General features: G+C 33.6%; 2 protein-coding genes across 2 annotated transcripts; one reads left to right on the forward strand and one right to left on the reverse strand.

Annotated features, from left to right (window-relative positions):
* The first annotated feature begins 1854 nt into the window (after positions 1-1854).
* LOC101248223 (ankyrin repeat-containing protein At5g02620) lies at positions 1855-3609 on the forward strand. Its single transcript, XM_004245015.5, has 2 exons — positions 1855-2639; positions 2727-3609. The coding sequence occupies exons 1-2, from the start codon at positions 2067-2069 to the stop codon at positions 3540-3542; spliced, it is 1389 nt and encodes a 462-aa protein (XP_004245063.1). The 5' UTR covers positions 1855-2066; the 3' UTR covers positions 3543-3609.
* LOC101249194 (oxoglutarate-dependent flavonoid 7-O-demethylase 1-like) lies at positions 3573-24953 on the reverse strand. Its single transcript, XM_010326716.4, has 4 exons — positions 24558-24953; positions 23740-23991; positions 4397-4721; positions 3573-4070 (listed from the first exon to the last, which is right to left on the reverse strand). The coding sequence occupies exons 2-4, from the start codon at positions 23913-23915 to the stop codon at positions 3798-3800; spliced, it is 774 nt and encodes a 257-aa protein (XP_010325018.1). The 5' UTR covers positions 23916-23991; positions 24558-24953; the 3' UTR covers positions 3573-3797.
* Between the last annotated feature and the right edge of the window lie 542 nt (positions 24954-25495).

The raw sequence follows: 25495 nt of genomic DNA on the forward strand, positions 1-25495 counted from the left end.
AGTTATTAGTTATAAATTTCATAAATATATACATAAACTTAATAATTAATATATGTTCACAAATCGATTAAATAAATTAATTTATGCCCATTTATTAGAAATTTGGCCTGAAAAAATCACCAATTAAAGATATAATAATAATTTTGCCTCATTTCTTAAAGAACATAAAGAGATAAATAAAAATAGAAAGCACATTTTAGGCAAGATTAAGCAAATAGGTTAACAAATTGTAAAGTACCAAAAACAGAACATCTAAAAACTGAAACAAGAAGTTGGATATCTCTAGAGTTCAATTGGATTATGAGGAGTTAAGTTACAGAACAACAACCCCAACAATATGGAAGGATCAAAACTTCAATATAATTAGATCAAACAGACTAAAAAAATAATAATACCGCAACTATTTGAAGATAGGGGCACCGGAAGAGATGTTCATGGTTCAATTTAGATCGGTTATTAATTAAAATTAAAATTAAATTAATTTACTGGATTTTAAATTTCTAAAATCAAATCATATCAAATGAAAAAATAGCCATCGATTTGATTATTGTCGGATTGGTTCAATTTGGTTCGATCTTTTCTTTTTAATTCGAAAGTAATAACTTTTTTTATGGACTACACAAACATCTAGCACATGAACAACCGACAACAAAACTACTGATGATTCAAATAGGCAATATTAGAGTTATTATTACACGAATAAAATGATGCAATTAAAAAAAAATGTATAGAATAGGTAAACACTGAAGTAATAAAATTTGATAGACTTGAATTTAGTTGTGTAATAGTGGCGCTAAAACTTAAATATTGGGTTTGAGAAAATAGTAAAGTTAAAGACTTAAATTAGTTAAAATTTAACAAAATATATATAAATAATAGTAAAGTTTATATATCTAATTTTTCGGTTCAATTTGATTATTCTAGCGAATTTTTCTTAATAAAACCAAAGCAAACTAAACCAAATAATCTTGACTTTCAAATAATTAAAAAAAAACTAAACCTAACCAGTTTAATTCGAATTACTATTTAATTTAATTTTTTTAACCTTAGCAATGAATAGCCGTAGCACCACTATGTTTCTGGGCTTAAACATGCAATGTTGTGAGATAAAAGTCATGGCTTTAACCAGTGTATTCAAATGTGTTTTAATGATGCGAATCCATATAATTAAATATCTGTGTATTTAATTAGGAGACGTATGTGTATTTCTTTCTAATAAAAGATTGTACAAAAACTTTCTCGTCAAATTGGTTTAATATCGCGTGGAATGTTCCAAACTCATAAAAAACAATTAGAATTTATAATCATTTTCTGTTTCAATAATAATAATAATAATAATACTTTTAGTTGATAGATAAATCACACACTCCCTCTATATATCTGTTCATATGTTGTCATTAGAGAAGAGTGAACCGTCTATTCACACTTCATTTTGAAATTGGACCTTGACTTGCCATATTTTAATTGGATCAAGTCTACTTTCATTTTTGATACTGATTCTACCACGCAAAAGAAAATTCAAAACAAAATGAGGCTTAATTGATCATTCAACTATGAATTTTTTTTTAGAATGTCTCTCCAATTTTAATTTTTAATTCAAAAGTTATCTAACTATAAATTTTTCTCTAGAAAGTTATTCTAACTTTGATTTCAATGCAAAATCATTCAAGAATGTGTTCGAGTTAAACATCAAAGTTAAGTGACATTCTAAAAAAGAAGTTCACCGTTAAGTCACCATCCGTGAAAATTCTATGCATTTTCGAGCAATTATTGTCTCTTTCCCATATTGTTTCGCGGAAATTTTGTACTAACAGAAAAGGACATTATCAGTCAAATATATGGTTGTTACATTTCTTGCTTCTCTTTTTTTTTTTCCAATTATTTGTTTGTCCATAGAAATAAGATAAGGATTAATTCAAAGCATTTTGAATAGTAGCATTTAAACAAGTCTAAAATTTGAAGGAAGACTTTTCCAACTATGACTCAATGCAATAAGTAGAAAAAAATATCAGCAACTATAAAATTAACCAATTTTGTTTTGTAAAAAAAGTATCTAATAAAGGAAGATGGATACTGAGAAGAGACTCTATGATGCTGCAGCTAAAGGAGATGTTAGAGTTTTACAAGGATTACTTGAACAAGATGTTCTAATTCTTGATAGACTTGCCTTAACTTGCTTCAGTGAAACACCTTTGCACATAGCAGCACTGCGTGGTCATATCGAGTTTGTGAGGTTAATTCTTGCTCAAAATCCTCAGCTTGCTGCTGATTTGGATTCGCGGAAGTTATCTGCTCTTCACATAGCTTCAGCCAAAGGACATCTGGCTATCGTTAAGATGTTGTTGTTGGTAAATCCTGAAATATGCCTGGCTTGTGATCGTGATGGTGCAAATCCTCTTCATCTTGCAGCTATCAAAGGTCGAGTTGAAGTCATTAAGGAACTTATACATGTAAGGCCTCGTGCAGCTCTAGGAACGATGATCAACCGAGAAAACATTTTGCATTTGTGTGTGAAGCATAATCAGTTTGAGGTTCTGAAGGTTCTAATGGAGATCGAATGGGACCGTGAGTTCTTGAATGCAAAGGATGGTAATGGACACAACATTCTGCATTTGGCTGTTGCTGATAAGCAAATTGAGGTATGACTTTGTTTCTTCGAAAAACGACTTTCATTTTCTTATAAGCAGTGTAGTTGTTATTAAACCACGTACCAATCAATCTTGCAGACTGTCAAGTACTTGTTGAAGACACATCAAATTGATGTGAATGCAATGGATGCAAATGGGAATACATCATTAGATATCTTAGTACAGAGTCGTAGGGACGTGAATGATCTATCCATTGGTGAATGTCTTCGAGAAGCTGGAGGTTTAAGAGCAAAAGATATTTCAATGTCCATCATTCCCAATGACTCTGGCGGAAATAACGATCCTCCAGTATCTTCAGCACCAGCATATTTAGGAGGAAATCAGGCGCCATCAAAAGGTGATTGGCTTTCAAAGAAACGCGAGACAGTAATGGTGGTAGCCTCACTCATTGCAACCATGGCATTCCAAGCTGGAGTGAACCCTCCAGGAGGTGTTTGGCAAGAAAATGAAAAATTGGATGATCCGAGAACAGTACCCTTATTATATAAAGCAGGGGAATCAGTAATGGCTTATAATCATGCCAGACCATATCGATATTTCCTTCGTGTCAACACCATTGCTTTTGTCTCTTCTCTCAGCACAATCTTGCTGCTGATAAGTGGATTGCCTTTCAGGCGCAGACTTTTTATGTGGGGTTTAATGGTTATAATGTGGTCAACAGTTACCACAATAGCACTCACTTATGGCATAGCAATTTACATCATCACGCCTAGGAAGGACAGTGAACCACTTGGTCAGATCATTGACATTGGAATAACAGTATGGTGTGGCTTAATGGCACTACTTCTACTCGGTAACACAATACGTCTGTTGCGTGCATGGCAGAAAAAGAAGCATGAAATAAGAAGAGCAGCAGTACAAAAATTTGTAAATTCAATTACTGTCGATGTTTGATTTGTTGCATTCATAAATAGGACACAGCCATTAGAAGAAATAATAATAACTATTTTTTTTGAATCTATTTTCATTGTCATAATTTCTAAGCTAAGGTATTGCAATTCCAATGGCGAATCATACAAATTGAAGATTTTATTATTAATGTTGTAATTTACAACCTTCGAGAGCAATTTTATTTACATACAAACACGCTTAAGGTGTTCGGATCTAGTACCAACAAATTAAAATCATGCAATTATTCAAAGTATTACATTAATCCGTATTCTCTTCGTCGTTGGAATTTAATCTCATTGTATCAAGGTACGATTTTCCAACAAGTTTATGACTGAAATATCCCTTGAAGTAATCAGCAACAGTACCAATTTGCTTGAATTTTACAGGATTTTGAGGAGTGATGAGGCTTGATGCTGGACTTAAGTAATAGTCCCTTTTTGGTTTAAAAAATGTTGCAATCGATAGTCTCTCCTTGTTTGGATTGAGAACTGGTCGATGTTCAACACCTTTATAAATTTCATTTGTCACTATCTGTACATAAATATAATTTTGGAAAAAAGTGAATATTATGAACTCAATTATAATAAGAAAACGTTATCAAGAATGTTCTATACTTTCTCACTACTCGTACAAGGAATGTGGAAGAAAGATATTGATAAGGTACAAAGTGGTGTTAATGTACATTATAACCATTTCAAATAGATTGGATAAGATAAACCAAAGTGGTGTTAATGTACATTGCAGTGGCAATATGGTGTAGATTAAACAAGTTTTTCTTCCCACCTTCTCTCATTATTATTTCTACTAAATATATAAAAAGACGATTGAACAATTTAAAGAAGTGATTTGTAGATTACCTCTAACATGTCTCCAACGTTGATAACGAAGGCATTTGGCAAAGGTGTAATTGGAATCCAAGCACCATCTTTCTTGATATGTAGACCTTCCACTTCATTTAGTTGAGAAAGTATGGTCAAGCCAGCAAGATCAGTATGGGGGTTTAGCCCCATAACAACATCTTCTTGAGGACACTTAGGATAGTAATACATGGCCATTGCTTGCTCTCCTCCATCAAAAACTTCACACAAATCTTCTCCTTTCAATCCTAATGCTTCTCCCATTATATTGAATATTTTTTTCGAAAGTTCCTTCAATTGTGTTGAGTATTCTTCTAAGGTGTCTCTTCATAAAATTTGAGAAAAAGGATTTTCAACATAAGAGATTAAGCCACACGAATTGTAGAAGCATCAGATCGAAGGGTGTAAAATTAGGTAGAGATCCCTCTAAACCTAACATGAAGTATCCTATCAATTGTCTTAATTATTTTCTGAAATTTGTTATTTGATTGCCTTTACCATCTTGACGTTGATGTGGCAAAGAGCGGACTAAATTCTTTAAAGATTATAAAGAGGGAACAAACTCTGCTCAAGTTTTCTTAAGTGAGAGAGAGTTTCTTGAAAGAAAATTAAATAATGTCTTACAAAATGGAGAGGGAGGCTATTTATAGCCAAAAATTGTTACATCTGATGGATTTCAACTCTTATATCATTTACAATGGCCTTGGAGAGACAATCATGAGTATCCTTTGATTGTAAGAGCATAGAAATCGGTGTTCTTTGATTATTTTTTTTGACAAAAATAGTCTTATCATTCTCGAACTGATGGCGGAAGGATCTTAGCTTTGTGGCCATAAGTAAGCCACTATTGATGTAATAAACATTGAGGGAGTTAAGAGACCAACTGCTTTCCCCAAAGGAGGAACAATAAATATTTGTTAGTGTTATACTGTTATTTTGAAAAGTGAAGACATTCATCTTTGCTCCTTGATAATCAAAATAATTATAATTTTGAGGTTCAAACGGATGAAAAAGTCTTTTATACTTGGCTGGGTGCATGTCTCATTCTACAAATAATCCTTACTGTGGTATGGATAACACATGTTTGTGTGTCTCTTTATGAGGTTTAAAAAAGCAAGATTGGAACCCCATGAGTACGAATCCATAAAATTTCTATGTATATGCCAGAGTTTTTCGGATAAAATTTGTGAAGTGTGTTTTAGCTACTTTCTAAGGGTTGAAATGTTAAAATTCGGGTTCTGAACCTATTGTTACGACCAATGCTAGCAAAAGAGATTTAATTAATCAATATATCTTTTGGGTAAAAAGTATGTGGTATAAAGTGGCAGTCAAAAGCCACACTTCAATTTCTTCTTCCAGAATTGTGGTTGCAACTAGCACCATCAAAAATACGTTGGAGATGGAAAGCTCAATCAACCTTTCATTTATTTTTTCATAAAACACGCACACACACACACGATATGTTCAACACTAAACAAGTCATGTTATCCCTCACGCCTCAATAAAATTTTTTTCGTATGATCCTTCTCTGGTGTATATCACTAATCCAAATCAAATCCGGATTTTGACATTCCAATCCCTAGGAAATACCTAAGAAATCTCATGTTATTTTTGGTGAAGGTGAAGGATACAATGACTAAATGTGAAAAGATATTCAGGTTTGGCCAAGTGATTCATGTAAATTTCTTCTTATCCATTTCTAAATGTGTATGTATAACAACGATAGTTATTTATCCTTAGTGTCAAATAAAAGGATAATTATTTGTTTCAAATAAATTTTTGTATTTTAATACTCCCTCCTCCATCCATTTTTATTTATACCTTATTGATTTGCTTAAAGAGTAATAAATATAATAAATTCAATTCTGATAAACACATTGGTAAAATCAAGGGAAAATTAGCAGTTAAGTCATAATATATAACATAATTAGTTAAAACAACAACTATTTAAAATATTTATTTAAAATATCAGAATAACAATATTTTAGAAAATATTTTGTATTCAGATTTTATTATTTAAATGTTCCTTTATTTATTAAAACACTCCAACATTCGACCAAATTCTAAAATCAATGAACTTTTAAAAAGAAAAAAAATAATTAAACCACTACCCATTAACTTTCTTTCTCCATATTTCACATTCTTTTCCCCCCACCTTTAGGGCCCTTTTGGCCATAAATTTTCCAAATAATATTTGGGAAAAATTTAGCAAATAATGTTTGTTCATACAATTTGTCATTATTTGGCAAATATCCCAAATTTCCAAATACTAATTTTTTCTAGTATTTGGGCCAAATATCATTATTTGGGATATTTTAAAAATTAAAATTTTACCCTAATCTTTTATCTTTTACAAAAACACCCTCTCTAGTATTTGTTTGTGTTGTATTACATCATTTTTTACGTGAACACCAAAATAGTGATGAAATATTTAGTGAATATTAAATAATGATATGATTGTTGATGAAAATTATTAAAAATTGGCTTTAAGTAACAAAGTCATGTACTTTATCTACTTCACGATGTATAGAATAATTCTTGTTGCACTCACTCCAAATTACCACATTGTTTCAGTGTCATGGACATTATTTGTTATTGTTGTAACAAACATTCAATTGACTTGTAATACAAACTTTTAGTTAGTTTTGATAGTTTTTAAAACTTGTGTGTATAAATCATATTTTTCTAAAAAGGTGAAATATATTTCCCAAATTTTATGGCCAAACACATGGTGAAATTTCACCCAAATTTTCACTCAAATAATATTTGCCAAGAATATTTGGAAATCTATGGCCAAACGCTAGCTTAATGTTTTCTAACTCCTCTTCTTCAATGTTCTTCCAAATTGTTCAACAAAATCTCTAGTTTAATTCAAGAGATTTTTTTTTTGGCAAAGGTAATTTCGTTTATTTACTGAAATTTATTTTTATTTTCTTTTTGAAATCATTGATTATGGTGTAGATTTCGTTGTGAAGAGGGAAAATCTGAATTTCAACATGACCCTACCCACCCGACTAATGAAATCAACAATTCAAAAATAAATAAATAAATTATGGGTGCTGAAGAGGTTGACGAAATTGTTGAAGATCAAAGTGACGAAGAATAACTTTATAGCATGTTGTATTTGTATTTAAATTTTCATATTGTATTCTTCATTGTTTTTATGATCTATTGCATTTTGTATTAATTACAAAATTCATGTGGTATCTTTCTAAATTTGAGTTTTTTAAGTATAACTTGTATCTAATTGTAGGTAGTATTCACTTCAAGTTAATTATATGATTAAGTTTGTATTATATTATAGGATGGTAGATAAATAGTTTTACATAATTTTGTATACTATTCTAAATTAGGTTTCATACAATTTTGTATTTTTTTTATATTTATTCTAACTATATGCCAAAATTTTTTGTATTTTTTGTGCTCACTCTGAATTTCAAAATCATTTTGTATTTTTAATCTCACTTTTTATTTTATTCTCACTTTCTATGCCAACAAATTTTCTATTTTTTTGTAATCACTTTGTATTTCAATATCATTTTGTATTTTAATCTCCTTTTGTATTTTATTTTCGCTTTCTATGCGAACAAGTTTTTTATTTCTCTTTGTGCTCGCTTTGTATTAAAATATCACTTTGTATTTCATTTTCACTTTCTATGCTAACAAGTTTTGGTATTTCTTTATTTATTTTGTATTAATTTAAAATGTATGCCAACAAGTTTTTGATTTTTTGTGCTCACTTTGTATTTCAATCTCACTTTGTTTGCCAACAAATTTTGTATTTTTTTTCATTCTAAAATCTTCTTCAGTGCCCGCGAAAATCTTAAATCAATCGACTCAATTCTACATAGATTCAATATTTTCAAGGGAAAAGGGTCTGATATACCCCTCAACTTTGTCATTTAGAGCTGATATACCCCTCGTTATAAAAGTGTTTCATATATACCCTTACCGTTATACAAACGACTCACATATACCCCTGCTGTTACAAAATGGCTCACATATACCCTTTATTTAACGAAAATTAAAAAATTAGTTTTAAATTTATATTTGTTACTTCTAATTTATTTTAAAAAATTATTTAGGGGTATATATGATTATTTTATCAAAGTTCAAGGTATACTCTAATTTTTTTCATACATAAATTATTTTTTGACTTCTTTTATTATAATTATTTGAGTTTCTTGTTTTTTCTTTCATTCCTCAGTTTAAAAAAAATTAAACTATTTTTTTGGTGTATTGTAATTTAATTTCGTATTCGAAGAAAAAATTTGGTCATCTATAATAAGTTTTACAAGAATATTAGTGAAACATAAATAAATTTGATTATCAAAACAATAATTATAAATTAATCATTAAAACAAAAAAATTCAAAAAAAATACGTTTGACAAGAATTAAATTTACTCATATGGGATTATATTTTTTAGAAAAAAATAATAAAAATTTAGATTAAAATTATTTTTTTTTCATTTCTGTTAGAGGAAAAGGGTATATGTGGGTCATTTGTTTACAAGTAGGGGTATATATGAGCCACTTTTATAACGAAGGGTATATTAGCTCTAAATGACAAAGTTGAGGGGTATATCAGACCCTTTTCCCTAATTTCAATGAAGTGTTAAAAGTTAATATTGTAAATTTGAGGAAAAAAAATCATGTCGATATTGGAACCAAACGCATATAATAGGAAATAAAATTTGCAAATTATAAACCAAAAAATAAAAGATGAAAAAACTTAAGAGTAATGGGAAAAAAAGTATGCTTACTTAAAGTTATACTAAAATGATGATTAGTAATTATGATAACGTAACTTTGTTGGTTGAAATTCAAAAATTATCTTATTTAAAATATTATTTTTAATCTCATTTTACCAAATTAAAAAAAATTAAGTTTTTCCCCATAATTTTCTTTATTATGTTATTAATTATTTATACTCTTTTCAAAATAATAATAAATATACATAACAAAATCTTTAACAGATTAAAACAATGACATTTTAATAAATAATGAACTTATTGCTAAAGAGTCCCACTAAAAAATTAAAAAACTGGTATTTTAATTTTTTTTCCAAATAATAAATGCTATTTTTTTGTAATTATTAAACTAAATAAGTAAAACTAAATATCTATTATATATAGTAGACAAAATGAAACGAGCCAAAAAAAAAAGATTTAAAAATAATATGCTATGATAAAGTTTTGGTGCTTGACACTATGGCCCATGTCATGATGACCTTCTAATAGTTAATCAATCTATAGGGTTTGATAATAATTACTTCTCCATTTAAAATACAAACAAGGGCCTAAAATATACTTAAAGTATTGAAAATGGTACAAAATTACCTTTCATTCACATATTAGCTCCCAAATGTCCTATTCATCCACCTATTGGCTCCAAAATACCCTTGTCATCCACATTTGTGTTCAAAATTGACCACTTTTTAATTGTTTTAAAATTAAACTCTTTAAATATTTTATAAAATACTTAGCGTTCAATTATTGATTATAATTATAATTTATTAATATAATTTATAAACCAACCCACTACACACTTATTACTAACTAAACCTCACCCAATTAATAATCCAATTATAATATCAAAATCTTCATAAACACTACTAAAACACGATGAAATTATAGATTTCAGAAAATGACATTCAAAATTATTCGATTCCGAATCGGAGCCCAATTAAATTTAGGTTGAGCCGCTTATTTAGGAGGACACTTTCTTTCAAAATAGAATTAGAAATTTATGATTAACGTTAAAGAAGTAATACATCCCGAATTGATTCATGCACTTTTTTTTAAAATATAATTTTATAAATATTTATGATTTGTTTTAAAACTTTAATATATTATTTTGAAAAAAGTTACCTATGAAGTAACATCACATAATTGAGACGTAAGAATAATTAACATAAACATAGTCAGACTTTTAAGTTTATTGGTTATTTTTATTTAGCTACTTGAATGTATGATAATTTACTTCTATAATTTTTAAAAACACTCAATTGGCAGTAGCTTGCATTAATAATGTGACGGGTTCATTAATTTAGAGGGATTTAATTATTAATGGGGTGGGTAGAGGAATGACTTATAAATTATACTAATAAGTTAAATTATAACATATAGTTGAGCACCACGTATTTTTAAAAAAAAATTAAATAGTTTAAATATAAAATCGTTAAATAAGTAGTCAATTTTGAACCAAAAGGTGGATGATTAGGGTATTTAGGACCCAATAGGTGGGTGGGAAGGGTATTTTGGAGCCAATAGGTGGATGGAGGGTAATTTTGTACCATTTCCAATACTTTTAGGATATTTTAGGCCCTTTTCCGTTTAACATATTATCGAGTTTGACTTGAAACAAAGTTTAAACATAATATTTTTTTAAAATTTTGTAATTCTAAGTGAAAATTATATTAAATGTATAAAAATGTTTTTTTATTCTTGTGGCCTTAAATATGCTAGTGAAAAATTGAAATTAAAATGCTATAAAAAAGAATAAAATAATTTTTTAAAAATAAATTTTAAAAAATAGACCGAATTCTTTTTATTATTTCAAATAAATAAAGTACAAAATATAGAATATTTGTTTTACTATTAATAAAAAGGAAAAGACTCAAAACACCCTTGAATTATCAGATATAACTCACGTATACCCTTAAACTAAATTCTGGCTCAAAAATACCCTTCTGTTAAAGTATTGAGTCACTTTTACCCTTACTTTTAACGGAGGTGTGTTAAGTGCCACATAAACGCCACAAGGACGCCACATAAGCACCAAATAACCTCACCTCCACATAGACTCATAATTACTAATTTCCCCCTCTTTTCTCTAATAGATACAATTTTTACTCATTCTTATCTCTCTAAAACATAATACGATTTCCTTTCTTTCTCTTATATGATATTCTCTCTCTCATATACGATATCTCCTATGATTTCACAAATTTCCTCTCATGGACGTCATTCAATTGGCTGCCATCTTCAAAACTCCAACTTCAACCTCACTTTCTTCCCTTCCTACCTCTCAACTTCCGCTCTCCTGAAGCATATATCACCAACAATGTCCGCCAATTCTCTCCAAGTCAACTCTTCCTTTGACATTGGTACTCCAATTGCTAATGATACGAATTACGATTTGAAACTACTTATTAGGTGATCAGCTCTTGATTTTAGTACCGAAAACAACTAGTTATTGCTTCTACTTTTTTGTTTATGCGATTGAGTTTCATTTGCACAATTACTTACTGATGAGTGATGTTACTGACGACTATTTCGATGTATTTAATACCATTAGATTACTAAATGCTGAGGAAATTTGTGAAACACTAGGGAAAATCGTATAAGAGAGAGGGAAAATCGTATATGAGAAAGAAAGGGAAATCATATTATGTTTTAGAGAAATAAGAATGGGTGAAAATTGTATCTTATTAGAGAAATGATGGAAAAATAGTAATTAAGATTTTATGAGTCTATGTGGAGGTGAGGTTGTTTGACGCTTATATGGCATCCACGTGACACTTAACAAATCTCTGTTAAAAGTAAGGATAAAAGTGACCCAATACTTTAACAAAAAAATATTTTTGAACCAAAATTTAGTTTAAGAATATATATGAGTTATTTCTAATAGTTTAAGAATATTTTTGAATCTTTTCCGTAAATAAAATAGTGCAGTAAAGATAAGAACGCCAGTACCAAAAAAATTGTAGTGGACAGATGGGACACAAGCAGAACGACGAAAAGTCGTTTGGTTTTTCTGTATATGGGTAGTGGGGGAACAAAGGAATATTTAGCGAACATCCCAGAAATATCATTATGATTTACAAATATATTGTCCATTTTTATTTACCTATTATATTAAAAATATTTTATTAAATTAAAAAATTAATTATTTTTTATTTGTTTCATTTTTTAAATTAAATATTATTTTTTCTTTTTTAATTTTATATGACTGATTTTCTTCTAGTTCAGTTTTAAAAGAATATCATAATACTATATCAAGTAACATTTTAATTTTAATTGTCTATTTTATCCTTGATGAAAATGATTTATAGCACATGAAATTGTTTATTTTAGATTATATGTTTTAAAAGTTCTCTTTCCTTTCTTAAATTTCATATCAAATCAAAGCACCTCACATAAAATGAAATGGATGGAGTATTTAATATTTAATACATTTTCCAAATTATTGAATTTAATATATTCAAAAGGTAATATAATACTTTCTCCGCCCAACAATAATTGTCCACTATATTATTTTGACATGTCCAATAATATTTTTCCCTCATCATTAACAATTATAGCCGTTTTCCTATTAAATTCTTCAAGAAATTATATTTGCTAGGAGTATATTCGAACGATGATGTAATAAAATTACCCTTCTATTTATCGTTTCTTAAGAGATATGTCAAGTTAATAGTGGATAACTATTGTTGGATATAGAGAGTAATATTTTATTATTTTATCCAGTTAATAGTGAATAACAATTATTAAACTGAGAGAACATTGACTAGAAGGTTTGTGCTTTATTACTCTCTCCGTTCCTATCTATATGTCACAATATAAATTTCACGCCCCTTATAATATTAAGTAAATTTACCATTGAACCCCCTATTTAGTATACTTTTGAAGTCAAGTTTCCATAATTGAACATAAATAAATTTATTTTGATTAATTAATTGACAGAACATGAATTTATTTTAATTTTTCTATATTGGTCAAATTCAGACTAATAACTTGCAAAGATAGAATATGAAAAATAGTGTCATTTATATGTTAATATTGTGTATAAATAGGAACGGAGGGGTATGAGTTATGTGTTAATTCTTCTAATCTATATTAAGTATATCGAGATATTTTTTATCGTTCGAAATCTAAAGAAATATTTTTTTCCATATTTGTCTTACCCTTAATAAAGTTCTACGTTTTTCAAACCTTCTTCAAGTAATAACTCTCTACTTTTTAGATTAACTAGAAAATAATCAAAAAGAGCAATAGTAGAAAATGTAATTTTAAATTATGTTCTTGAACATTTCTTTAATGGGTATGTATAATCTGAAAATTTTACTACTTAATAGGAAATGAAGTAATGAATAGAGATAGATAGGTCATAATAATTAATAATAATAAAAAGACTTAACTCATATGCAGCTCTTTAAAGATGTCCGCATAATTCATTTAAATATTTTAACTAAAGTTTATACCTATTAAACATTTTAAATATTTAAAACATGTCTATTAAACACAAAATGTCGATGTATCAATTCAAGTTTATCTCACTGCCTAGTAGTGCATGAATATGTTTTCAATTTTTTTAATAATTTTTTTAAAAAATAAACTTTACTTTTTTTCCCTAATCATTAACTAGAATAACTAAAATATTTTTATTTGAAAAACATGTTTTTAACCTATAAAGAAAGCAACCCCACCCAATGGTCATACCAATGGTCTTCTTCTTCTTCATATTAAGCTTTTCAAACTCCGTTTTTTTCTTCGTTTTTTTCACTTTTTATAAATAAAATCAAATCTGTTGACGTAACGACCTGTTTAGTCGTTTTGAGCAACAGACTTCAATTCTGAAAAAACTGGCAGAAGCGACGGACCCCACGACGGACCGTCAAGGGCATGACGGACCGTCGCAGGGTCTCGTTTCAAAACACTTAGAAAATCTGAAATTGGGTACTGAAAATCGACTCTCTGAACTTCGTAACAGAGTGGCAGGACAGACCGTCACAGGCCATTCACCCAAAATCAAGTTTCTGAACTATGCGACGGACAGCAGGACGGACCGTCGCAGGCGCGACGGCCCGTCACAGTTTGCATAATCCCAGTTGGAGTCGGATTTCTCGTTAAGTTTTAAAGGGGCATTTTGGACTATTCCTGCTATAATTATATATTTCGTGGGTTTATATTAATAACTCAAATTCTTGGGGGTTAAAAGAGGTAACCTTAAGTTAATTAGTGGGGTATTATTGCCATCTTTTATTCTTAATTATATACTAATTTGGGTAAAAGAAAGAGGGTTTGAATAAGAAAACAGAAAGAACAAGAAGGGAGAGAGAGAAACGATCGAGAGAAGAGGAAAGCACCAAGCTTTGAGGATTAACTTGCTTGATTTCAATTCTTCGGTGGAGGTAGGTTGTGGTTTTCATGCTATTCGTAGTAAACTCTTAATAGTGAATGATATGTATTAGTAGTATTGTAAACCCTTCTATATGCTTAATTGTATGCTTGCATGAATTATGTGATTATGTAATTATGAATAAATAAGCATGATGCAGCTATTGAATCCCAAATCTTGAAAAGAAACTCTAATCTACTTTGTTAATGATGATGCCTTGGTATAAAAGAAGGCTTGATGAATGAAAGTAGTGAGATTAGGGGATCGGGTGCCACGTTCCGGTACCAGGATAGTATATGAGGATCGGGTGCCACATTCCGGTACCAGGATAGAATATGGATCGGGTGTCACGTTCCGACACTAGGATAGAATATGGATCGGGTGCCACGTTCCGGTACCAGGATAGTATATGAGGATCGGGTGTCACGTTCCGACACCAGGATAGAATATGGATCGGGTGCCACGTTCCGGTACCAGGATAGTATATGAGGATCGGAGTGTCACGTTCCGACACCAGGATAGAATATGGATCGGGTGCCACGTTCCGGTACCAGGATAGAATGAGGATCGGAGTGTCACGTTCCGACACCAGGATAGTATATTGAGGAGCGGAGTGTCACGTACCGACACGAGGGGAATAAAGATAATGAATCTTGAAATATGTTAATATATCCAATCTAATGAACTAAATTCCCAAATGAGTATGATGAGGAGGTGTGAGTCCTCATTGATGTGCTTGGTGTTGTAACCAAGGGTTATGGTAACTGTAAATGCTGCATGCTAAGGATATTAGTTGAATTTATGATATTGCTTAATACATACTGTTTTCTATTTTGAGTTGGCCGATGATATCTACTCAGTACCCGTATTTTGTACTGACCCCTACTTTTATTGTTTTCTTCTTGTTTATTTGTGGAGTGCAGCAAACGTGCCGTCATCTTCGACTCAACAGTAACTCAAGCCAGTCTTACTATATCGGAAATTCAGGGTGAGCTAATGCTTCTAGCTTGGACTGGATCTTCTTCTTCAAGTCTTGATGCCTTGAGCTTCCGGCATGGACTAGCTTCTTATATATTTTTAGCTTCTTAGAAACTCTTAGAATTAGTAGTTTAAAGTAGATGTTCTTGTGGTGATGACTTCCAGATTTTGGGAATAATAATAATAATAGTTATTGATTTTATTAATGAGTTTAAGTCTTCCGCATTACTTTATGTTGATATTACCTTGAAATGTTAAGGTTTAGATTGGTTGGTTCGCTCACATAGGAGGGTAAGTGTGGGTGCCAGTCGCGGCCCGGATTTGGGTCGTGACAAACTTGGTATCAGAGCATTAGGTTCGTTGGTCTCATCACACAAGAACAGGTCTAGTAGAGTCTTAAGGAACGGTAGGGGGACGCCTTTACTTTTCCTTGAGAGGCTATAAGACTTTAGGAAAATTTCACTCTTTCATTCTTTCTTTCGTGCTACTACTTGAGTCCAATTGGTATCTAGGCGATACGAATTGGTATCTGACCATCTTCACTCTCTTTCGCAGATGGTTAGAACTAGAGCAACGACTACGCCAACACCAACACCGGCCAAACAAGAAACAACTGAGCCAGCCACTGGGGCTGTGGCTCGAGGAAGAACAGCGGCAAGGGGCCGTGGTAGAGGTCGTGGGAGGACGTCCTCTAGGGGAAGAGGACGAGCGCCTAGCCCATCTGATACTAGGGCAGTGACTCCTCCACCGACTGAGGAAGTAATAAGAGAAGGGGAGGATGGGGAAACTGAACAAGTGCAGAATGAAGGATTGCCACCCCAACCTACCCCAGAGATGATCAATCAGGTTCTGGCTTATCTTAGCGGGTTATCTGATCAGGGTCAGACACCCCCAGTGTTTTCTGCACCAGCACCTCAGGCTCCGGAGGTACAACATGCGGCTACTATGGCTCCCCGCATGGATGTCTCATTTGACATAGGCACGTTTCCTCGTCTGACTACTGGGCCTATAATGACAAATGATCAGCATGAACTTTTCAGTAAGTTCTTGAAATTGAAACCTCCAGTCTTCAAGGGTGCGGAATCTGAGGATGCTTACGATTTTCTGGTTGACTGTCATGAGCTACTACACAAGATGGGTATAGTAGAACGGTTTGGTGTTGAGTTCGTGAGTTATCAGTTTCAAAGGAACGTCAAAATGTGGTGGCGGTCACATATTGAGTGTCAACCAACAGAGGCACCACCTATGACTTGGGCCTCATTCTCTAGCTTGTTTATGGAGAAGTATATCCCCCGAACTTTGAGGGATAGGAAAAGGGATGAGTTCTTGAGCCTAGAGCAAGGTAGGATGTCGGTCAATGCATATGAGGCTAAGTTTCGTGCATTATCCCGGTATGCCACCCAACTGTGTTTCAGTCCACAAGAGCAAATTCGCCGGTTTGTGAAGGGGTTGAGGTCAGAATTGCGGATTTCGGCCTTACAGATAGCGGCAACGGCAAAATCCTTCCAAGAGGTGGTAGACTTTGTGATAGAAGTGGAAGGAGTGAAGCCAGACGACTTCACCCCGACATCGACATCAAAAAGGTTTCGAAAGGGAGGTGAGTTTAATGGTGCTTACACTAGAGGACAGGGTCGGGAAGTTACTCAGTCCGACCAATTCAGTCTTCACTACAGACTGTAGTTGGGGGTCCACCTCCGACCGGTCAACACTTCTCTGAGAGACCTATGCATGAACCCAGAGAGTGCTATGGATGTGGGGAGATTGGACATATTAAGAGATATTGTCCAAAACAGAGTTACAGACCTCCAAATGTTAGAGGTAGAGGTGGTCATGGCAGAGGCCGTTATTCTGGAGGACGTGGTGGTCGAGGAAATGGTGGTCACCAAAACGGCCGAGGTGATGGACAAACTGGAGCCACTACATCACAACAAGGTAGGGGCAACGGACAGACGAACGATAGGGCCCATTGTTACGCTTTCCCTGGGCGGTCTGAAGTTGAGGCATCTGATGCTGTCATCACAGGTAATTTTTTGGTTTGTGATTGCATGGATTCTGTATTGTTTGATCCTGGATCCACATTTTCTTATGTATCTTCCTCATTTGCTAATGGTCTAACTTTACATTGTGAATTACTTGATATGCCTATTCGTGTTTCTACTCCGGTGGGTGAGTCTGTGGTAGTTGAAAAAGTGTATAGGTCTTGTTTGGTGAACTTTGTGGGGAGCAACACTTATGTAGATTTGGTTATCTTAGAAATGGATGATTTTGATGTAATTATGGGTATGACTTGGCTTTCTCCGCAATTTGCGATCTTGGATTGTAATGCTAAAACGGTGACGTTAGCCAAGCCTGGGACAGATCCGTTAGTGTGGGAGGGTGACTACACTTCCAATTCGGTGCGTATCATCTCCTTTCTTCGTGCTAAGAAAATGGTTAGTAAAGGGTGTTTAGCTTTCTTGGCACATCTCAAGGATGACACTACCCAAATGCCTTCGATTGAGTCGGTTTCAGTAGTCCGTGAGTTTCTGGACGTGTTCCCTGCAGATCTTCCTGGTATGCCACCAGATAGGGATATTGACTTCTGTATCGATCTCGAATCGGGCACACGCCCCATTTCTATACCCCCTTATAGAATGGCTCCCACAGAGTTAAGAGAGTTAAAGGCACAACTTCAAGAGTTATTGAACAAAGGCTTTATTAGACCAAGTGCATCTCCTTGGGGTGCTCCGGTTTTGTTTGTAAAGAAGAAGGATGGGAGTTTTCGAATGTGTATAGACTACAGACAACTAAACAAGGTAACCATAAAGAACAAGTATCCTCTTCCCCGCATTGATGACTTGTTCGATCAGTTACAAGGTGCTTGTGTCTTCTCTAAGATTGACTTGAGATCCGGTTATCATCAATTGAAAATACGGGCAACGGATGTGCCAAAGACTGCTTTTCAAACGAGGTATGGGCATTACGAATTTGTAGTGATGTCTTTTGGTCTTACGAATGCCCCTGCTGCGTTCATGAGCTTGATGAACGGGATTTTTAAGCCATATTTGGACCTCTTCGTGATCGTATTTATTAATGATATATTGGTATACTCAAAGAGCAAGAAGGAACATGAAGAGCATTTGAGAATGGTATTGGAAATGTTGAGGGAGAAAAAGCTTTATGCCAAGTTCTCTAAGTGTGAGTTTTGGCTAGATTGGGGCACGTGGTTTCTAAGGATGGAGTGATGGTGGATCCTTCTAAGATTGAGACAGTGAAGAATTGGGTAAGACCTACTAATGTGTCAGAAATAAGGAGCTTTGTTGGGTTAGCTAGCTACTGCCGCCGATTCATCAAGGGATTCTCTTCTATTGCTTCCCAACTGACGAACTTGACTAAGAAAAATGTTCCATTTGTATGGTCGGATGAGTGCGAGGAAAGCTTTCAGAAGCTCAAGACCTTGTTGACTACCGCACCTATCCTTACCTTGCCAGTAGAGGGTAAGAACTTCATTGTTTATTGTGATGCATCCTATTCTGGTTTGGGTGCAGATATGCTTCAAGGCAATTAAAGGTGCATGAACGTAACTATCCAACCCACGATTTGGAATTGGCTGCGGTAGTGTTTGCATTAAAGCAATGGAGACACTATTTATATGGGGTTAAGTGTGAGATCTATACGGATCATCGTAGCCTACATTATGTCTTTACTCAGAAAGATTTGAACTTGAGACAGAGGAGATGGATGGAACTACTGAAGGACTACGACATCACTATTTTGTATCATCCGGGGAAGGCGAATGTTGTAGCCGATGCTTTAAGTAGAAAGGTGGGAAGCATGGGAAGTCTAGCTCACTTTCAAGCTTCTAGACGCCCATTGGCTAGAGAAGTTCAGATTCTGGCTAACGACCTTATGAGATTAGAAGTAAATGAGAAGGGAGGACTTTTAGCTTGTGTGGAGGCAAGATCTTCCTTCCTTGACAAGATTAAGGGAAGACAGTCTGATGATGAGAAACTGCGCAGAATTCAAGATAAGGTATTGCGAGGAGAGGCTAAGGAAGCACAAATTGATGAGGAAGGTGTTTTGAGGATCAAGGGAAGGGTATGCGTACCCCGCGTCGATGATTTGATCAACACTATTCTGACAGAGGCTCATAGTTCAAGGTATTCTATACATCCGGGTGCAACCAAGATGTATCGTGACCTAAAGCAACACTTTTGGTGGAGTAGAATGAAGCGTGATATTGTTGACTTTATTGCCAAGTGTCCAAACTGTCAACAAGTAAAGTATGAACACCAGAGGCCCGGAGGAACACTTCAGAGAATGCCCATTCCTGAATGGAAGTGGGAGAGAATTGCAATGGACTTTGTGGTTGGTCTTCCCAAGACATTGGGAAAGTTTGATTCTATTTGAGTAATTGTTGATAGGTTAACTAAGTCTGCTCACTTCATTCCGGTCAAGGTGACTTACAATGCAGAGAAGTTAGCCAAACTTTACATCTCGAAAGTGGTGCGATTGCATGGGGTTCCACTATCCATCATATCAGATAGAGGTACGCAGTTTACTTCTAAGTTTTGGAAAACATTGCATGCGGAATTGGGTACTAGGTTGGACCTTAGTACTGCGTTTCATCCTCAGACCGATGGTCAGTCTGAGAGAACGATTCAAGTGTTGGAAGATATGCTTCGTGCATGTGTGATAGAGTTTGGTGGCCATTAGGATAGCTTCTTACCCTTAGCGGAGTTTTCATACAATAATAGCTATCACTCAAGTATTGATATGGCCCCATTTGAAGCATTGTATGGGAGGAGATGTAGGTCTCCCATTGGGTGGTTTGATGCATTCGAGGTTAGACCTTGGGGTACTGACCTTTTGAGGGATTCGATAGAGAAAGTGAAGTGTATTCAAGAAAAGCTTCTAGCGGCGCAAAGTAGACAAAAAGAATATGCAGATCGAAAGGTTAGAGACCTAGAGTTCATGGAAGGTGAACAAGTCTTGTTGAAGGTTTCGCCCATGAAAGGGGTGATGCGATTTGGAAAAAGGGGTAAACTAAGTCCAAGGTACATTGGACCATTTGAAGTACTTAAGCGAGTAGGAGAGGTGGCTTATGAGTTAGCCTTGCCTCCAGGGCTGTCCGGAGTACATCCGGTATTCCATGTGTCGACGTTGAAAAGATACCATGGGGATGGAAACTACATTATCCGTTGGGATTCAGTTTTGCTTGATGAGAACTTGTCTTATGAGGAGGAGCCTGTTGCTATTTTAGATAGAGAAGTTCGCAAGTTGAGGTCAAGAGAGATTGCATCCATTAAGGTGCAATTGAAGAATCGACCCGTTGAAGAAGCCACTTGGGAGAAGGAGGCGCATATGCGAGAAAGATATCCACATCTGTTTAAAGATTCAGGTACTCCTTTTCTCCCTTGTTTTCCTTCTTGTGATCGTTCGGGGACGAACGATGGGTAAATTGGTATCTATTGTAACGACCTGTTTAGTCGTTTTGAGCAACAGACATCAATTCTGGAAAAACTGGCAGAAGCGACGGACCCCACGACGGACCGTCAAGGGCACGACGGACCGTCGCAGGGTCTCGTTTCAAAACACTAAGAAAATCTGAAATTGGGTACTGAAAATCGACTCTCTGAACTTCGTAACGGAGTGGCAGGACGGACCGTCACAGGTGTGACGGACCGTCACAGGCCATTCACCCAAAATCAAGTTTCTGAACTATGCGACGGACAGCAGGACGGACCGTCGCAGGCGCGACGGCCCGTCACAGTTTGCATAATCCCAGTTGGAGTCGGATTTCTCGTTAAGTTTTAAAGGGGCGTTTTGGACTATTCCTGCTATAATTATATATTTCGTGGGTTTATATTAATAACTCAAATTCTTGGGGGTTAAAAGAGGTAACCTTAAGTTAATTAGTGGGGTATTATTGCCATCTTTTATTCTTAATTATATACTAATTTGGGTAAAAGAAAGAGGGTTTGAATAAGAAAACAGAAAGAACAAGAAGGGAGAGAGAGAAACGATCGAGAGAAGAGGAAAGCACCAAGCTTTGAGGATTAACTTGCTTGATTTCAATTCTTCGGTGGAGGTAGGTTATGGTTTTCATGCTATTCGTAGTAAACTCTTAATAGTGAATGATATGTGTTAGTAGTATTGTAAACCCTTCTATATGTTTAATTGTATGCTTGCATGAATTATGTGATTATGTAATTATGAATAAATAAGCATGATGCAGCTATTGAATCCCAAATCTTGAAAAGAAACTCTAATCTACTTTGTTAATGATGATGCCTTGGTATAAAAGAAGGCTTGATGAATGAAAGTAGTGAGATTAGGGGATCGAGTGCCACGTTCCAGTACCAGGATAGTATAGAGGATCGGGTGCCACGTTCCGGTACCAGGATAGAATATGGATCGGGTGTCACGTTCCGACACCAGGATAGAATATGGATCGGGTGCCACGTTCCGGTACCAGGATAGTATATGAGGATCGGGTGTCACGTTCCGACACCAGGATAGAATATGGATCGGGTGCCACGTTCCGGTACCAGGATAGTATATGAGGATCGGAGTGTCACGTTCCGACACCAGGATAGAATATGGATCGGGTGCCACGTTCCGGTACCAGGATAGAATGAGGATCGGAGTGTCACGTTCCGACACCAGGATAATATATTGAGGAGCGGAGTGTCACGTACCGACACGAGGGGAATAAAGATAATGAATCTTGAAATATGTTAATATATCCAATCTAATGAACTAAATTCCCAAATGAGTATGATGAGGAGGTGTGAGTCCTCATTGATGTGCTTGGTGTTGTAACCAAGGGTTATGGTAACTGTAAATGCTGCATGCTAAGGATATTAGTTGATTTTATGATATTTCTTAATACATACTGTTTTCTATTTTGAGTTGGCCGATGATATCTACTCAGTACCCGTGTTTTGTACTGACCCCTACTTTTATTGTTTTCTTCTTGTTTATTTGTGGAGTGCAGCAAACGTGCCGTCATCTTTGACTCAACAGTAACTCAAGCCAGTCTTACTACATCGGAAATTCAGGGTGAGCTAATGCTTCTAGCTTGGACTGGATCTTCTTTTTCAAGTCTTGATGCCTTGAACTTCCGGCATGGACTAGCTTCTTATGTATTTTTAGCTTCTTAGAAACTCTTAGAATTAGTAGTTTAAAGTAGATGTTCTTGTGGTGATGACTTCCAGATTTTGGGAATAATAATAATAATAGTTATTGATTTTATTAATGAGTTTAAGTCTTCCGCATTACTTTATGTTGATATTACCTTGAAATGTTAAGGTTTAGATTGGTTGGTTCACTCACATAGGAGGGTAAGTGTGGGTGCCAGTCGCGGCCCGGATTTGGGTCGTGACAGTTAATCGAATTTGCAACAAGAAAAAAATGGAACATCGAAATGATAAAAGTAATTTCTGTCCATTTTTTTCGATCAATCAACAAAAATTTCCAATTATTTATTTAAAATGATATTAGAACATTTAATATAATTCATTTGAATCCTCTTGATTTCTCTTCATTGTCGATTTTGAAATAATTTATCAACGTCGATTTATTTTTCATAAAAAATCTCAATAATCACTCCATTAATTAATCGTGCTTCATAATTTATTTCACTATTTACATTAGACTTGATTTCAATAGCTTGTAGTTTATTACAAGAAAAAAAATTAACCATTTCAAAGGAATAGAAAATGACAAGTAACTATAGACGAAGAAAAAGAAGATAAGACAAATGAGTAGGTGGATGGATTCGGGGAGCGGGTGGGGGAAAGTATTTTTTTCTCTTCTTTTTGTTATTGTCAAATGGCCGGTAAAGAGAAGAAGAAGAAAGGTGGGTTGGTGGGTTTGGGTGGGGATGGGTTTTTTTTTTCTCCATTTTGCTGATCAATTTTTTGGATTATTAATGAGTTTTTACTTCTTTAAAAAAAAATTAAATATTCATTAGATTGGGTCCATGTCACATGTTGAAGTTTTATTGGTTGATTTATAAAGATTGTGTGCATGCATTACACACATCTCATTTTAAAAGTTTATTGTTATTTTGTGTTTAATAATTACATATTTATTAATATTAGAGTATCAAATAGATACTAACCTTAATTGAGATATTTAAATAAATTATGAGAATAACTTTAGAGAATCGCTAACGACTTAAACCTAATAAAAATTACATCAACAATTCATCCATACAATTATTGTCATTTAGAGAGAGAGAAAGAGAGATGTGTACCTTAATGAGATGGGAAGGTTGGAAAACAATTGGAGTTTTCTCAAATGGATAGGAAGAGTGACCATGTAAAGTTTGCCTATCCACCTGTTTATGTTTTGTTCATCACATGACACTAAAACCTCTCCATATCCTTCCATACTTTCTTCAATTTTGCAAAACTTTTTCTTCTCTTCCATAGGTAGATTGAAGAACCCTTGGGACTTCTAATTTCATTTTCTCTAATAGTGAACAACTCACTCCATGATTCATCATCTAAATATAAAAGTCATAAAAAACACTATTTTTATCGGACAAAATGCTTAGTGGCTATTTTCATAAATAATTTAGTAACTGACACAAATTAATAGTTTTATCTTTGATCATCGTTTCATTCTTTAAAAAGAGTTTGAGATCGCTTGTGTTCTATAGTAGATCAAGGCTGCATTTAGGTTTAGTTAGTCAAGTAGAACAATTATGTGTTTAAAATTATTAATAGTTCGAGAACAAAATTAATATCTCGTGGCAAGTTTTAGAGTGTATTCAATTCTCTTCGAGAAGAAAAATAGTACTCCTAATTATTTTACATAGATAGATTAAAAAATTTCCTACTATTTTAATGATAATTAGTTTCACCATGCATTTTTCAGTAGGAATTTCAAAAAAAAACTATGTTATTATAATAGAAAATTCTAGTAGCTAGTGTATATACCTTCGAAGGATTGAATAAATTATGAATGAAATAAACTTTAAAGGAGAGCTAGATTAAACATGTAAACCAAGAATACATCAATAACATAACTACTTACTTTTTTTATATTAAAGTGTGTATATATATATACCTGAAAGAATCCCCAATCTTTGCAAGCAAGATGAAGTTTTTCAAGTTGTGAATGATCACTAGCCAACAACATTTCCATATCAATTACTGGAATTTGAGACAACATGGAAGGTAATAAATTGGAAGCTATTGGTTCCTCTTGACCATGACATACATATGTTCCTGGTGTATCCATGGCTATGCTGTATCCTCTTTCTTTGGAGGCCAAATTATATCATAGTATTATTTATGAATACAAGTTTTCATCTCATTTTTGAAGAATTTTACTATTGATTGGAAAGTCATTGTCAGTGTCACATCAGCCTGCACCAAACACGTGTATTGGCACACTTTGCTATCAAGTGGAAATTTAATGATTAAATACGTTTAAAGAAGAATAATTTATTTTTTCTTTTCTGTGTTTTTTTTAAAAAAATGTTCTTTTAAAAAATATCTTAATATTAGTTCTTCACGTGGTACGTTTAAATAATAGTTTAAATTTGATATAACTTTAATTCAGAAGTACAAAATCTTTTTTTATTTTATTAAACTTCATTTTAAGTTACAACTCCCTCCCTCCTTTTAAAATATATCCGTTAAAAAAAATTATTTTCTTTTTAACCTGCTTAAAAAAATGATCACTTTCTTTTTTTTTTGACAACACTTTAACTTTAACTTTCCACATGACATGTTTATGACACACGATTAAAGGACATTTTGATACATTTGACATAACTTTAATTTAGAACCACAAAATTAAATAAATATTCTTTCTTTTATTAAACTCCATTCCAAGTTAAACTAGATCATTCTTTTTGAAATGGAATAATAATTATGCACTCCATATTAGATATTTATATTGAAATCTTATTATTCTGGATTGTGCCTGAATTCACGCCGTAAAAGACCCCATTCAAAAAAAAAAGGCTTTCTATTTAAATATTTTTCATACCCAAAACT

The sequence above is a fragment of the Solanum lycopersicum genome, chromosome 8 (assembly GCF_036512215.1).
Source record: "Solanum lycopersicum chromosome 8, SLM_r2.1".
NCBI classification, from domain to species: domain Eukaryota; kingdom Viridiplantae; phylum Streptophyta; class Magnoliopsida; order Solanales; family Solanaceae; genus Solanum; species Solanum lycopersicum.